The sequence below is a fragment of the Bos taurus genome, chromosome 1, assembly GCF_002263795.3.
Source record: "Bos taurus isolate L1 Dominette 01449 registration number 42190680 breed Hereford chromosome 1, ARS-UCD2.0, whole genome shotgun sequence".
NCBI lineage: Eukaryota > Metazoa > Chordata > Mammalia > Artiodactyla > Bovidae > Bos > Bos taurus.
In genome coordinates, this window is record NC_037328.1 from 122,447,034 (window position 1) to 122,463,554 (window position 16,521).

General features: G+C 33.9%; 1 protein-coding gene across 2 annotated transcripts in view; it reads left to right on the plus strand.

The window, feature by feature from the left end:
• PLOD2 (procollagen-lysine,2-oxoglutarate 5-dioxygenase 2) overlaps window positions 1-16,521 on the plus strand; it is a 121,174-nt gene that overhangs the window by 97,050 nt on the left and 7,603 nt on the right. The window contains 7 exon segments of one of the 2 annotated variants that reach the window (NM_001101149.1): window positions 2,076-2,201; window positions 4,296-4,417; window positions 7,621-7,725; window positions 10,632-10,757; window positions 13,950-14,091; window positions 15,220-15,282; window positions 16,272-16,385. In NM_001101149.1, coding sequence (NP_001094619.1) covers window positions 2,076-2,201; window positions 4,296-4,417; window positions 7,621-7,725; window positions 10,632-10,757; window positions 13,950-14,091; window positions 15,220-15,282; window positions 16,272-16,385 — 798 coding nt within the window. 2 annotated transcript variants of the gene reach the window in all.

The following is a 16,521-nucleotide window of genomic DNA, read 5'->3' on the forward strand; positions in this document are numbered from 1 at the left end:
AAACTAAGATTTTTTTGGCCAGTCTCTGAAATAACAAGCTGAATGTTTCCTATCTGGAAAGAAAGCCAGAAAATTTCTGAATGAAGCTGCATCATGAAGATGTTTAAAAATTCATTCTGATCCTTTTTTCAAAAGAGTGCTGTCTTCTGGAGGAAGAGTTAAAATTTTTTATCTGTTTGGTTTCCTGTTAACATAAACTTTCTGGTGCCAAGACAGAAAAATATTTATATTATAATTTTTTATCTTTATTTTTTTGCACATAGGAGTAACTTGATTCTCAAGCCATTTTTGTCTTACAGACTGCTAGAAAGGAAAGCCATTTTATTATAAAAATAAATTTCTTATGTATTTTATATATGTAGTAATCATGCATATAAAATTAAAATTATATGGGTAGTTACAGTCTAGGGCTAGCATATTCTAAGATGTCGGCCATGGGCAAGTTTCTTTATATGAAAAAATGATAATGGTTGTCTCAGAGGATTGGTAGGAGGCTTAAAGAAATCACACATATATGTTTATGTATATAGTGATATTTTATATGATAAATTACATATATGAAATGCTAAGCCTTGAATAATACTTAACTGTTATCATCTGTACTGTTGTTATCATTAGTGTATAAAATGAACTTAGACTGATAGTGGAGATGTAGCATGGTGAAGCCTAACTCTTTACCTACTAATTAATGTGTTCTGAGTTGCTCTAAATCTCCCTTTCCTCATATTATAAATTTGGAATAATAAATGACTTCTAAGGTTATTATATAATTTAAATGACATGCGTCACTTCATTTGATAAGGGAGAGTTGTCATCCAGTTTTTACTCATTTCCCCTATTAAATTGAGAACTCCTAGATGTAGAATTATTTTTCTTTAGTTGTTTGTCTTTGTTTATGGACTTAGTAATAAATATTTGAGTAACTGAATGAATATATACAATGAATTGATATATACAACCGTGTTTGAGTTGTACTTCAATCCACACAAATATTAGGTTACCAGATGACAGAGGAATACATGAGGTATTATGTGTGAAAAGATGGGGGAGAGGTGCCTAATTTGGCACTTAACATATATGGCACTTTAAAAAATCTGTAATCTTTATTTTTAGAAGTTTTTTGTTATTTAAAAATTTTTCGTGTTCAATAGTGTGATGTACTTATTTGTCTTTTCTTTTTACCTTTTGATCTCCTTCACCCATTTGTATATAATTTGTAATTTAAAATTCTAAAGTCAGGCTTCAAACCATGGGTTTAAAAAGGCATTATAAAGAAATCTTTCATATAGTTCTAATAAAAATACTATTGCATGGTTGTTTACTTATGTTTCTGTCTTCCTCAACCATTTTAAGTTTCCAAGCCAGGAACTTTCCCTCTATTTTCTAAATGTTTCTGATCACGAGGATTGACTAATAATAGATATTTCAGAATTGTTCATGCAATGAGTGAAAAACAAGCCGTCCTCTAACACTTACCCAAGTAGAAATTAAGAAAATATATTAAGATCGATACAAGATAAGATATATTAGTGATGCAAAATAGCTTTCCTTATATATAACATAATAAAAGATTCAAACATAGAAATAAAGTCTCATGATTTTAGTAATGAGGCTAAATGAGGTTTCTCATAATAATCTCTATGATTACTTTATTTGAGCCACAGATTAACCATTCAGTTTCCAAGCCACAGAAACAAACAAGGAAACACAGTTAGCATTTTGGCTTCTGAGATGAAGCTGTCAAAATAGATTCATATCTAAAGAAAGTTTCTTTTAGGACTACTTTAAAGGGAACAGTCAACACTAGAGCAGGCAATAACCTTAATTATAGTGTCCCTGTAATAAGTACAGTAGTGAGCTTCCTCTTCAACCTGAATCATAATGTCAAGATGTTATTTGGTAAAAATCATTGATGGGGTCCTCAAAAATGTATTAGAGAATTGCCACTGGGCAATCAAAGTTATGTTGTACTGATATTATAGTATGTTTTGTGCTGTATTGATTAATATTTGCATAGAATTTAAAGTAAAACCATGCTAATGATAATTTGTTTTTATGTTTGCCATAAAACAAAGGTCTATCCAAATGTAACAATAGGTGTTTTTATTGAGCAACCAACCCCTTTCCTACCTCGATTTCTGAACACATTGTTGACACTGGATTACCCAAAAGAAGCACTTAAATTCTTTATTCATAACAAAGTAAGTATTTGAAAAATAAATTATTTTATGTGAAAACTCTGATATTAGTTGAAACTATTTGTTATTATTTGTTCATGTATAAAAAATTTTTAAATTTGGGTTAAATTCAGTGGGGGTTTTGAAATCATTACTGCTTTGCTTCTTTAGGGGGCTTCCCTTGTAGCTCAGTCAGTAAAGAATCTGCCTGCAGTGCAGGAGACCCGGGTTCAGTCCCTGAGTTGGGCAGATCCCCTGGAGAAGGAAATGGTGACGTACTCTAGTAACCTTGCCTGTAAAATCTCATGGACAGAGAGCCTGGTGGGCTGCAGTCCATGGGTTCACAGAGTTGGGCACAACTGAGTGACTAACACTTACTTACTTACTTGCCTCTTTAGCACCTAAGTATTTTCAAATCCAGTAACTAGTATCATAGTATTGGGATGAGCCACATGAAGCTGTCAGTTTTTTTATGGATCAAAAATTGTTGACTATCAGCCATTTTAATGAATTTAACCTAGTATATAATGAAGAGATGTCAAAGAGTCTATAGTCCTTTGGCTTTGGGTTCGTACTGGTACTTACTTTTATAGAACTGGTCATAAAGTAATAGTTAATGATAATACCTGGGTTTCCCTGGTGGCTCAGACAGTGAAGAATCTGCCTGTATTGCAAGAAATGCGGGTTCAGTTCTTGGGTCAGGAAGATCTCCTGGAGAAGGGCATGGCAACCCACTCCAGTATTTTTGTCTAGAGAATCCCATGGACAGAGGAGCCTGGCAGGCTACAGACCAGGGGATCGCAGAGTCGGATGACCAAAGCAGCTCAGCATGCACTTGGTGATAGTACCTAACATCAGAACTTGAAATGTCTTCCAGATACAGTATTGTTTTGATTAATCACATACTCTTTCCCAAAGGCTTTCATTTCCTTCAAAAAATATTCAGATCCTCCCCAAAACCTCCCACATATAGTCTAAACTTAAAGACATTTTTCCTCAATGTTTTTCCATTTACTTATCTCTTTCACAGTGAAACTGTTGACATTTATTATCATTTGGAGAAATTCAATAGCCATGAAGTATAGTTTTTTCTCTCTTTTGTCTTAATACTTTTAGTTTAACATTGTTCTTTCTTCCTGATGTACATATCAGCTAGTCATTTGCCTTTTCCAGAGACTATTTTATTTAATATATTTGCAAAAAACTAGCTCAAATAAGTTTTAAAGGGTGAATGCACTGAGCATTTGCTTTTTATAAAATGCATTGTAATATATTACTTATATTAAAGTATTTTCTTTTTATGGAATGTGTCTTACACTTTTCCTCCTTTCATAGGACCTAAAACCGCTTGATAACAGAAGTTTTTATCTTCTTTTATTTAAAATTTTACCTCTCTGCAGCTTTTGCATGATGTCATTTTAATGAGCTGTGAAAAGCTTTCAAAAGTACTTAGTGAGATTTGAGAAATAAAAAACTCTGAAGTTCTCTAATGATGGAGATAATCTTATCTAAATTTTAGCACAGTCAAATCACACTAGTTTGATGACTTTTGATGTTGATTATTTTCTCATCATATTTCTTTATCAATAAAATCTTATTAATTTTCCCTACTTTTTGTTAAAAAACGACTATATGACCATAAATTTTTCTCTCTGCTTAAAATAACATTGTAATATTTATTTTATAAAAAAGATGATAACAGATAAATTGGTTAGGTTTAATAGATATTTATATGGATATTTTACAACACATATCTAAGATTCTCTACCACAAGCCTTTTTTCCCTCTCAAGTTAGAAATGTTTTATAGCACTCAGGGTTTAAGTATTAATGCAAGGATCTGTCTAGAAGTAGATATTAAAAGAATTTTAAAGTATCTTAAAAAAATTCCTATGTATCTTATTTTAGGTTCTTCCTGTGATATTTAGATGACATTTATATATATAAACCATTTAATACAGTTATCATTTTGTCTGTAATTGAGTGAATATGTGAATTGTGGAGTTCACAATTTTGAATGTGAAGTCATCCTTCAATATGAAAACTTCAGTCGTCTTATTTTCTCTCACTACTTTTATTTTTTTTGAAACTAATTTTCAATTTTTAAAATATGTTACAGGAAGTTTATCATGAAAAGGACATCAAAGTATTTTTTGATAAAGCTAAACATGAAATCACTACTATAAAAATAGTAGGACCAGAAGAAAATCTAAGTCAAGCTGAAGCCAGAAACATGGGAATGTATGTTTTAACAAATATAAATTCTACCAGTATCTACTAAAGAAACTTTTCTTCAAAATTAATATTCTAAACTTGGGTGTCTCAACTGTGTGTGCACATGTGTGTGTATGTGTGCATGTATGTGTGTATGTGTGTGTATTCACAATGAGCAAACCTCTGCTTTAGAACTATATCTATGTTTGAATGTATTTATGTCTAAAGGGGCATGAAAATTATTTACAATTTTCTATTAATGGCTGAGAGTCAATATATTTAATGAAACTATTAATTGAACTTCAGTTCAATATTTAAATCCTCAGACAGATGAGTCATGTGACTGATGTAACAGTGGTTTAAATATGTATTAGCTGAAGGTTTTGTGGGACAGAAATGTATGTTTCAGATATTTTAGTTACCTCCTGGGCTTTCCCAGTGGCTCAGTGGTAAAGAATCTGCCTGCAATGCAGGAGCCACAGGGAGATGAGGGTTTATTCCCTGGTTTGGGAAGATCTTCTGGTGGAAGATATGGCAACTCATTCCAGTATTCTTGCCTGGAGAATCCCATGGACAGAGAAGCCTGGTGGGCTGTAGTTCATGTGGTTGCAGAGAGTTGGACATGACTGAAGTGACTTAGCATGTATGCATGCATGATCTAAATAGTACTATAACCATAAAGGAAATACTTTAGGTCCTTTGTCTAGCCCCTTTAATAACTTCAGAAGGATTATTTATAAAATTTTGGTTGCAGTAAAGACAATCATTTATTCAGTGATTGTTGAATATGCCCATCAGTAGTGAGAGAGCTACTGATTAAAAGGTAAGAGATGGTCACTTCTTAGCAGGGTATATTCTTGTATTATGCTATGGAAGCTCTGCCCAGAGTGAATAGACAGTGCCTACTATGGGTGTATAAGGACTGGCAGGAAAACAGACCTTGGAAAAATCAAACGATGTTAATACTAAGGGTTCTGTAACTTAATCATTGGAGAGTACCTTGGGTCCACATTTAGAACCTGTTTTCTCTAATTTAAAAAATTCTGTATGTGCTCTGTTGTGTCTGACTTTGCCTCAGCACAGTGTTCTCTAATTTACTTATGTCATTACAATTATCAGCAGTTCATTCTTTTTCATTGCTGACTAGTGTTTTTCCATATGAATATATTACAAGTGCCTTATATTCTCTACAGTTGATAGGCATTGGGTTATGTAGAGTTTCCGGCCATTATGAATAAGACTGCTAATGAAGATTCTTTATTAGAAGTGTGAATAAAATGTATTTTGTGTGTGCATGTGTGTGTGTGTGTGTGCATGTGTATACATATATCCTTTAGAATATATTTGGAAAATACCAAGGAGTGGACTAACTAGGGCCCAGGGTTAGGATAGATTATGTTTAACTGTTTAAGAAACTGCTGAATAGTCCAAAATGAATGGACATTTTACACTTATAACAGCAAGGTGGTAGAGCTCCGGCTGCTCCACATGTTTCTCAACATGTATTGCACATCTTTTTATTTTAGCCACCCTACTGGGTATGGAAAGATATTTTATTCTGGCTTTTTAAAAATTGCCTTATAATGAGAAGAAATTTTAATCTAATAAAATTCCGTTTCATTTTTTTATGCTTTGGTATTTATTTTCTATTTAAGAAATCTTATTCTGATGTCATGAATCCAATTCTTTGAAATTTTTATTTCATAAGCTTTATCATTCTATCATTTATGTCTAAGATGTTTCAATCTGCAATTCATCTTGAATACATTTTTGTATTTTGAGTGAAGTAGGGGTCAAATTTTATTGTTTGCAAATGAAATTCCAGTTGTTTCAACACTACTTTTATTTCTTATTTTAAAATTATTTATTTTTAAATTGAAGGATAGTTGCTTTACAAAATTTTATTGTTTTCTGCCAAATATCAACATGAATCAGCCATAGATTTACATAAGTGCCCTCCCTGTGAACCTTCCTCCCATCTCTCTCCCCATCCCACCCCACTAGGTTGTTACAGAGACCCACTCCTTTTTAATTTAAGGCTTTTCTTTTCCTACTTAATTGACTTGGCCTTGGTCCTAAATTAGGTGACTGAGTATTTATGCATGATTGGGAACTCTCTATTCTGTCTTGTTGCTCTAAGATGAATGCCACACTTTATTACCAAGAATTTATATTCATCTTGAAATCATGTAGTATAAATGTTTCAATTTTTATCCAAGATAATCTGGGATGCTTTAAAAAAAATTTTTTTAGTTTATTATTTTATATTGAGTATAATTCACATATAATATTTGTCTCAGGTGTGCAACATAATGCTTTAATATTTGTATATGTTGTGAAATAATCACCACAATGTCTAGTTACCATCTGTCACCATACATAGAGTATTTTAAAATAATTTCCTCTAATTTTTTTTTTGAACAATTTTAACAATCTTTCTATCTGGTATCCTGTTTGACAGTTGCTTAGAAACAAATGTGTTATGGAGATAAATACTGTCAATAGCAGAAAATGATAACTTGGATAAGCAGTGACAGAGGAGAGCTCATAAAGAAACCCAGATGCAGAAACCACAATACTTGGAAGCATGTCATGTATCACAAGTAGTTCATTCCTTTGTGTTCCTGATGATAGTGCTCCAGACTGTACCAGGAACAGCATACATCATAATCCATGTCCCCATATAAGAAGCAGGGCAGTGATTATCTTGGAAAGAATTCCATGTAAATCAAGTTTAAAAAGTATTAATACCTTAAGAGTTATACTCTTGTACCTCCAAGATTTCACTTAAACTAAATTGTAGATATACAGAATTTTGCTCTGTGAGTATGTGTGTGTGTGTGTAGAAAATATTTTGATTTGTGAAAAAATTCTGTTGACAAAAACATTAATATAAAGTATGTTTCCCTTTTAGAGAGGACTAAATGCTGAACTATAAATTGCCCATTTGACCTGATGCTTTATGGTTTAAAGTATTTCATGGCTTGAAAATATATTTCACTTGTCCTAAAAGTTTTAGTGTTGCTCTATCCATGAACATCTGTGTTGATCAACTGACCATTTTGAAATTTAAAGTAATATTTACCCTTTTGGATATTGTCTTACTATTTTGATTAGAAAAGTATTTTAGAAAAACCATATTTTACATGAGATTTATGTTAACAGTTTCAACCAATATTTTCAAATATTTGGTTTATTTAATGCCTATTTTATTTCTTTTTCAACAACAGGGATTTTTGCCGTCAGGATAAAAACTGTGAATATTACTTTAGTGTGGATGCAGATGTTGTTTTGACAAATCCAAGGACTTTGAAAATTTTGATTGAACAAAACAGGTACTATATATGATTCAATGTCAATTTATTTTTAAAATTATAATTATTTTCTGCATTTATGTGGACATGCTGTAATTACTTATCTGTGTTTAGCAAATTGAGGAAACTCACAAGAGATTATTTTCTACAACTTTCAATTCTAAGAATTTGTATTTTTTAGAGAAGTCAAATAGAAAATAACCCAATTAAAATTTAGATGTATTCAGTATATTACAATCACAAATGTAATGTTTATTAATTATATTTGTCCTATTTTTTAAAACTAGATGAAATTGTGATCTATCTGTAACACTTGGAATTGCTTTATTTTCTAAAGATATTTTTAAAGTAGAATTTCATAAAACTTCTGACCTAAAAAGTTATTACAAGCAGAGTTGGAAGTTCTTAAAATTTGAAAGAAATTTCAGAGATGCACATTACTCCACAGACTGATCTGTGATTTTATTTAGTGCTGAACTAATTATCATTAGGCAGTACCTGTTTTTATTTAGCCAAACTGAAGTGAGAAAATGGCACCATCTATACCAGCTTATCAGAGAAGGCGATGACACCCGACTCCAGTACTCTTGCCTGGAAAATCCCATGGACAAAGGAGCCTGTTGGGCTGCAGTCCAGGGGGGTCGCTAAGAGTCGGACATGACTGAAAGACTTCACTCTCACTTTTCACTTTTATGCATTGGAGAAGGAAATGGCAACCCACTCCATTGTTCTTGCCTGGAGAATCCCAGGGTTGGGGGAGCCTGGTAGGCTGCCGTCTATGGGGTTGCACAGAGTCGGACACGACTGAAGCGACTTAGCAGCAGCAGCAGCAGCAACATACCAGCTTATAGTGATTTAATCTTTATTTTATTTATTACTGCTAACACTAGTATTGAAAGTGAAAAAAAAAGTGAAGGTGTTAGTCGCTCAGTCATGTCTGATTCTTCACAGCCCCATGGACTATATATAGCCTGCCAAGCTCCTCTGTCTATGGGATTCTCCAACTAAGAATACTGGAGTGGGTAGCTATTCTCTTCTCCAAAGAATCTTCCTTACCGGAATCGAACTGGGTCTCCTGCATTGCAGATGGATTCTTTACCATCTGAATCACCAGGAAAGCCCAGTAATAGTATTACTAGTATTAATATTTCCACTAATAACCCACCTTTCTGCCAAGTCTGCCAAGTCGCTTCAGTCGTGTCCGACTCTGTGCGACCCCATAGATGGCAGCCTACCAAGCCCCGCCATCCCTGGGATTGTCCAGGCAAGAACATTGCAGTGGGTTGCCATTTCCTCCTCCAATGCATGAAAGTGAAAAGTGAAAGTGAAGTCGCTCAGTCATGTCCGACTCTTCGAGACCCCACGGACTGGAGCCTACCAGGCTCCTCCGTCCATGGGATTTTCCAGGCAAGAGTCCTGGAGTGGGGTGCCATTGCCTTCCCCCACCTTTAATGAGTGCTTATTAAGTGCCAGGTATTAATCTATGTATGTTCACAAATATTAACATAATTATTTCTCTTAACAAATAGAATGGTTAGCAATGAAATATTAAAATTGCTGTTTTGAATTTGATGATTAAAACATGTAAGATGTCTACTGTCCTCTATTAACCCATCCTGTGTATAATTTGTCAATTTGAGAATTCAGTTATTTAGAATCTAAGGCTGCTCAATATTAATCTTAGAATTCCATACTCAAAAACATTGAGGCACACAGCAGAAGGATTTTCACTTTCATTGTCTCTTTGCCCAGCTCTTTCAGGCAGCTAAGATTATAATTAAGATTTCTTTCTATTAAGTGTTTGGTCTTGTTAGTTATCTTGAACTATCATTCCTTAAATTAACATAATATGTAGATTCTAATTTATGTTTTTGTTTCCAATGTTGTGGGTATTCTAACAAAGCAGATTATAGATGTATCTGGTTAGCATTTTATTCTAATAGGAACCAGGAAAAATAAACTACAAACTTTTAATGAAGTGTATTTGTAGGCTATGTGTTACTTTTCCATAGGTAAAGAAACGGCACACCTGGTCTTCACAAGACTGGAGTGTCGTGAAATGGTTTTTTTGTGGAGATAGTTGGTCTATTACCTTCCTCTTGGAGGAGTTGTGTGAGATTTTCTTCAAAATTGTGTCACCCTACTACAATTTAGTTCATTTTAAAGTTAATTCTAGTGGAATTTCAAAATGTGTTACTTCATTTGAAAAATGTTGATGCATTATAAATTAGATTTCCTTAAGAAGAAATCTGACATGTTTTGAATTTGTAACACATACTTGTCTCAAAGGGACTCCTTTCCTGGTAAATAGTGAGACAGCGCTATTCTATTTTATTTTCTAAAATAGTCAAAAACCAGAAAAATGTTCAGTGTTGCCAGGGCTAGCACGACCCATCATAAAAGTTAAAAAAAAAAAATTGCAACATACTTTAAAGTAATTCAGGACTTAACTTTAGGAAAACTGGCCTATTTACAAATATCTCAGCCCATCTTCATAAATTTTTTTATTCAGAAATATTTATGAGCTACCTTAATGCACTCGGGACTGTTATGTCTGCCTAATAACAATGGAAATATTTGATTTCATTGAATATAATTTTGGAAATATTTAAAATAAACGATTAAGGTAGTTACACTTTTATTGGATGTAAGTATTGTCCTTTTAAAATTTTTTATACTTTCATTCACGTTTTCAATTACTTTTTCTTTTTTATTAGTCTTTTTACCAAGCATGATTGAAAATCAGCAATGTACTTGTTTAAGGAAAAGTGAAGGGAGGAAATTCCTCTCTATTTTATTTTAGTTTTTTGGACTGTGTATGTGTTAAATAAAGTTTATTGTTTTCTGTGTCATGTTAAGCCCCAAACACATAATTTTGTGGAAGTTAAAAAATGGATAATTATCTGAATTTGTTTCTCTCTCCTCAGGAAGATCATTGCTCCTCTTGTAACTCGTCATGGAAAACTGTGGTCCAACTTCTGGGGGGCCTTGAGTCCTGATGGATACTATGCTCGATCTGAAGATTATGTGGATATTGTTCAAGGGAATAGAGTGTAAGTTACTTAATTTGATCTTTTCATGTGAAATATCTTTATGTAAAGATATGGTCTTATTATATTGAGTTTTCAAACATTTTTTAATCTCTTTCCTTTATGTTAAATGGAAATTTAAAGACCCTGGATACCACTTGTGATCCTGCAAATACCAGTATAAAACTATATTTTAAAAATTGTTCTTAATGTCGTAAATCTTCAAAGGCACACACTCTCAGTTGTGGTTAATACTAAAAGATAGTGTATGATTACCATGGGTAGTCATCTTTTGGTTGTTAGAAGAGGAATATTCTTTAAAGTTTGTAAAGGGAATTTCATTTGGCTAATTTATTTAGTGGCCAGGATTAACGTTGTTTGATAGCTTATAAAATTTATAAATGAGTCAACAAAAACACCAACAACTAAACCTTCCATCGTTTCATTTTGAAGAATTTTCTGTGTGATATAGCTGGTATTCTGCTTTAAAGAGAAGTTTCTTCTCCGTATGATTTCTATTTTCTAGAGTTTGAAAAGAGTATACTTGCTAACAAGTGTGTGCATTATTTATACTTATTTCAGACACAGAAGTTGATATTTTTTAAACTTAAGGATGATCACATTTGAATTAGCTTTTTGCTAAGGTTAAAATAAAGAAGAATGTCATCCTTTTTTTCAAACAGCTGACTTGAACCAGACTGACAGAGATATTAAGTTCTTTGCCTAATTTCTCAGATACATCAGCTCAATTAAAGAGGGTTAACATTTAGAATGGAGAAGGCAACAGCACCCTACTCCAGTACTCTTGCCTGGAAAATCCCATGGATGGAGGAGCCTGGTAGGCTGCAGTCCATGGGGTCCCGAAGAGTCGGACATGACTGAGCGACTTCACTTTCACTTTTCACTTTCATGCATTGGAGAAGAAAATGGCAACCCACTCCAGTATTCTTGCCTGGAGAATCCCAGGGACGGGGGAGCCTGGTGGGCCGCCATCCATGGGGTCGCACAGAGTTGGACATGACTGAAGCGACTTAGCAGTAGCAGCAGTAACATTTAGAAATGGAGAAGGCAATGGCACCCCACTCCAGTACTCTTGCCTGGAAAATCCATGGATGGAGGAGCCTGGTAGGCTGCAGTCCATGAGGTCGCAAAGAGTCGGACATGACTGAGCGACTTCACTTTCACTTTTCACTTTCATGCATTGGAGAAGAAAATGGCAACCCACTCCAGTATTCTTGCCTGGAGAATCCCAGGGACGGGGGAGCCTGGTGGGCTGCCGTCTATGGGGTCGCACAGAGTCAGACACGAGAGAAGCGACTTAGCAGCAGGAGCAGCGTTTGGAAAAACACCATACAGTTTTTGCTGAACAGTTGAGTTGTGAAGAGATGTTTTACTTGTGAAAATTATAATAGGCATGAGAACAGTAATAGTTAATTTGAATGATATAAATGTGATAAAGTCTTTTGTTAGCTGCAGTTAAGAAGCATGATAGCTGAGAAAATACTATTACAATCATATTCTGTTGTTTCAAAGTACTTTAATAGTTTCTGTGATGATTTGTATAGACCATATGCCTGATGTTGTCTGTGGGTGTGGCAGAAATAAGGCTTCACAGAAGTGGAAATAGAGAACACATATTTCATTTAAGCTGTTTTAGTTCAACTTCCTGTCATTGTTGTCTAAAGAGACAGAATAAAGTAGAGGCTTTTGATTTAGTTAATAGAAAAATGTACCTTATGTATAAGAGATGCATGAAAGAATGACATCTTACAACGTGTGTGTGTGTGTGTGTGTGTGTGTGTGTGTGTGTATGAAACAGTGTACTCTTTACCATACCAGTGATTAATTTCTGAATTCAGTGGGCACACTATATATTTTTGATTGAACATTTCCTTTGAAGCTCGTCTAGTAAGACAAAATGATAGTATATATATTGCTTTCAATCTCTGACTACGTTTCCTTGGTCAGGATCTTCCCTTTCTGTTCTGTGAAAGCAAAACATAACCCTTTAGGTGAAACCTCTGTTTTGTTGTTTTTAGGAAATGAGTCATGTGCAGAGTAAGCAGACAAGTGTGGGAAAGAAAGAAGGATGAAATAAACAGTGTCTTCCATCACTTGTGTACTTCAAGCTATGTTTATATCTTCCTTTTTCTACAGACAATTGAGATAGCTTAATGACAGGTTAAAGCGTCTGCCTGCAATGCGGGAGACCCGGGTTTGATCCCTGGGTTGAGAAGATCCCCTGGAGAAGGAAATGGCAACCCACTCCAGTTTTCCTGCCTGGAGAATCCCATGGAGAGAGCCTGGTAGGCTACATTCCATGGGGTCGCAAAGAGTTGGACACGACTGAGCGACTTCACTTTCTTCTTTTCTTTCTAATGACTTTCGAAAGACTGAATTTTAAGAGAATTTTAGGCTGTGTTCAGTGGTGCGCTGGTAAATATCTAATAACTGATTCTTGGGTTTGGAAGATGCCCTGGTTTGTAGTTTTGCCCATCTTTGTCTTCTGAATACATCTACTGTGGCTGATTTCAAGCGTCCAATGTGGTCACTGAGTGTAGACTTGGGAAGGGAAACTCAGTGCTCTGGGAAGCCAGTGTGAGCTGGATGTGATGTTTTTGCTATTGAAGTGCTTAATCATAAATGCCCATCAGGATATTGTACTCTAACTGATCAACAAAGTGAGAATGACAGCTAAAATGCCAAACATATCAACTTTAAAATGAAGTTTATAGGGAGATACTGATGCAGCTTATAATCTGGGTGGGGAAAAATCCTCTGGAGAAGGGATAGGTTATCCACTCCAGTATTCTTGGACTTTCCTTGTGGCTCAGCTGGTAAAGAATCTGCCTGCAATGCAGGAGGCCTGGGCTTGATCCCTGGGTTGGGAAGATCCCCTGGAGAAGGGAAAGGCTACCCACTACAGTATTCTGGCCTGGAGAATTTCATGGACCATACTGTCCATGGGGTCACAAAGAGTCGGACACGACTGAGCAACTTTCACTCACTCACTCATGTAGTGTTTACCAAATAATCTCATGTATATGTGTGTGTACATATGTTAGATATCATGAGATGTGTTTGTGTATAACTTGACTCCATAGTTTATATATGCAAAATTTTAAACATATAAGACATTTATTTTAAAACCATAAAAGTAAAACTTTAAATATTTTGTATTTGTTGTATTTTGGAATGTCTTATCTTTACTTTCAGAGGGATATGGAATGTCCCATACATGGCTAACGTGTACTTAATTAAAGGAAAGACCCTCCGATCAGAGATGATTGAAAGGAACTATTTTGTTCGTGATAAACTGGATCCTGATATGGCTCTTTGCCGAAATGCTAGAGAAATGGTAGGGAATATGATGATGGCTTGCTTGAATGTCTCTATAAGATGGCTTGCTTTACCAGTTGATGTGTCATTTGTTTTGATGCCCTTTTCTTTCTAATTTGTAAGTACTAGCCAATTTTTTTGGTTCTGTATTGAAATATTGGGAGCGATTATGGAGAATAATTTGCCTGTGCAACACCTGCAGAAACAACTGGAAAAAAGTTTGGCTTAGGCTAACTCACAGGCAACAATAAGATATTCAATTATAAGCATAGATTGGTTACAAATCAACTTTGCATTTTTAAGAATTTGTCTTTAACTTGAAATTCTATACTAAAAATCTGACCTAATTAAATTTAATAGATGAAGCCTGGGTGAAATGATGATTTACATATTTAAGAAAAACACATTCTTGTCCTAAAGTCAGTATCCAATATTTCTCTGTCATTATTAATCCCATACTTTGAAAAAATAGGTTCCTTACCACTACACTGGGAGAAGGATTAAAATATGTAGTCTGTTTATGTGAAAAATTAATGATAATTGCTAATCTATAATATATTTTCATTATAAAACTTGAAGTGATTGTAGAAAATTGTTTTTCAAAATGTATAAGTGTGTCTTAAAACATACTTAAATGGTTTTATGTTTTAGAAATAATTGGGTTATTCAAATTTGTATAAGCAAATGTGTTTATGGTAAAATCAGGAAAGTTGGCAAGTACTTTTTTCTAGTTTAATAAGGCATGTATTACTTGAATATGTTTGTTTTTCCTACAAACTTTTGTCCATTGTTACATTGAATGTACTCAGTACTTGTGATTGTAATGTGTGCTCATGTTTGGCTAATTTGACTCAACAGCGCACCCTGGAATGGCCTCTCTTACACATTTTTTTTTTTTCCCTTTGTCTAATGAAAACTCTGTTACTAAGGAATGAGCTTGGATTTATGTTTGACCAACAGAAAAACAAAAAAAGGGCTGGAGTTGTTTCTTTATGTGCACTGTAAGCTTTGCTTGTTCTGCATGTTGTCTGTGAAGGACATTTCAGAATGTCAGCTTTTTCTCAAGGGCTGCTATTTTTATTTACCTAAGAATATCTGAGAGAGTGGATGTGCAGGTCAACTTACCCAATCCTTCTCTTCATTTTAGACTTTACAAAGGGAAAAAGACTCCCCTACTCCGGAAACATTCCAAATGCTCAGCCCCCCAAAGGTGTTATTTTTATTTACTTTTATTTTTTATTTACTTAAAATACTAGATACTGTATATTGCCTAAAAGTAAAGTTTCTTTAAGAGTCTTCTTTTCATTTAGTTTGGTGTAAACTGTTGGTATTCACTGGTTCTGAATTTGTATATGTGAGTGTGTGTTTTGTGTGTTGGGGGTAGGCATGTGTGATATTCAACTCTTTGTTCTTCGGACTGATTTGCATTTTATGGGTGACAGATGGAAAAGTTAAATACAAATCACTTTCACTAGTTTCTCCAGTGTTTTTTTTTAAGGAGAGAAGAGGTAGGAGTATGTATAAAGTACATCCTGATTAAAATGAGATTTGATTACTCTTCACTAATTTTCTTTTTATTAATAACTAACTCTTTTACCATTAAAACAGGTACAAAAAGAAACAACCCTACCTTAATGGTGTTTGCCATATTTATTAGGTTTGGGACAAGGACAAGAAACTGATTTTCTTTAGTTGCCTCTTAATGCAGGAGTAATTTCTGTGTTCAGTCTTTAAACATCAGAACATAAAAGTATGAAATAGACTGATAAAATATTGACATTTGAATTTTTGTTTAAAAATGTGATATCTTCTTTGAAAGGAAAAGAAACCAAAAGAGGTACAATTAATTGCACTTTGATGTCTCAAAAATATTTCTGCTTTCAAACAGGAATTCTTTTTCCCTGATGTCTACATCTAGGACCAATAAGAAAGGGACAAAAACAGTCCTTCTTCCTCTTCTTTTTTTCAGTTGAGTGTCAGTGCTATCAATTAGTTTTGTGTGGTGTCTGAATTCATAATTAATCAAATTTTACTTTTATTTTAAATTATGCATGTTTTATATGAAAAATAAAAATGCATGTTCCTGAATAAGAGATAAAATTTAAAATTAATATCTCCTGTAAAATTTTTCCTGTGGTTAAACTTATTTTCTTATATTTTCCTCCAATATTATTAATACTATTATTTTTTGGCATATAGGGTGTGTTTATGTACATTTCTAATAGACACGAATTTGGAAGACTATTATCAACTGCTAATTACAATATTTCCCATTTTAACAATGACCTCTGGCAGATTTTTGAAAATCCTGTGGTATGTATTTCATGCTCAACTTCATTTATTACTTATTTTTTGTAACTCTAAATGGATATAAATCAATTAGGTTAATAATACAGAAATACAGCAAGAGACTTTAAAGAAGTATTTTTAATTATGTAATCACAGGCCT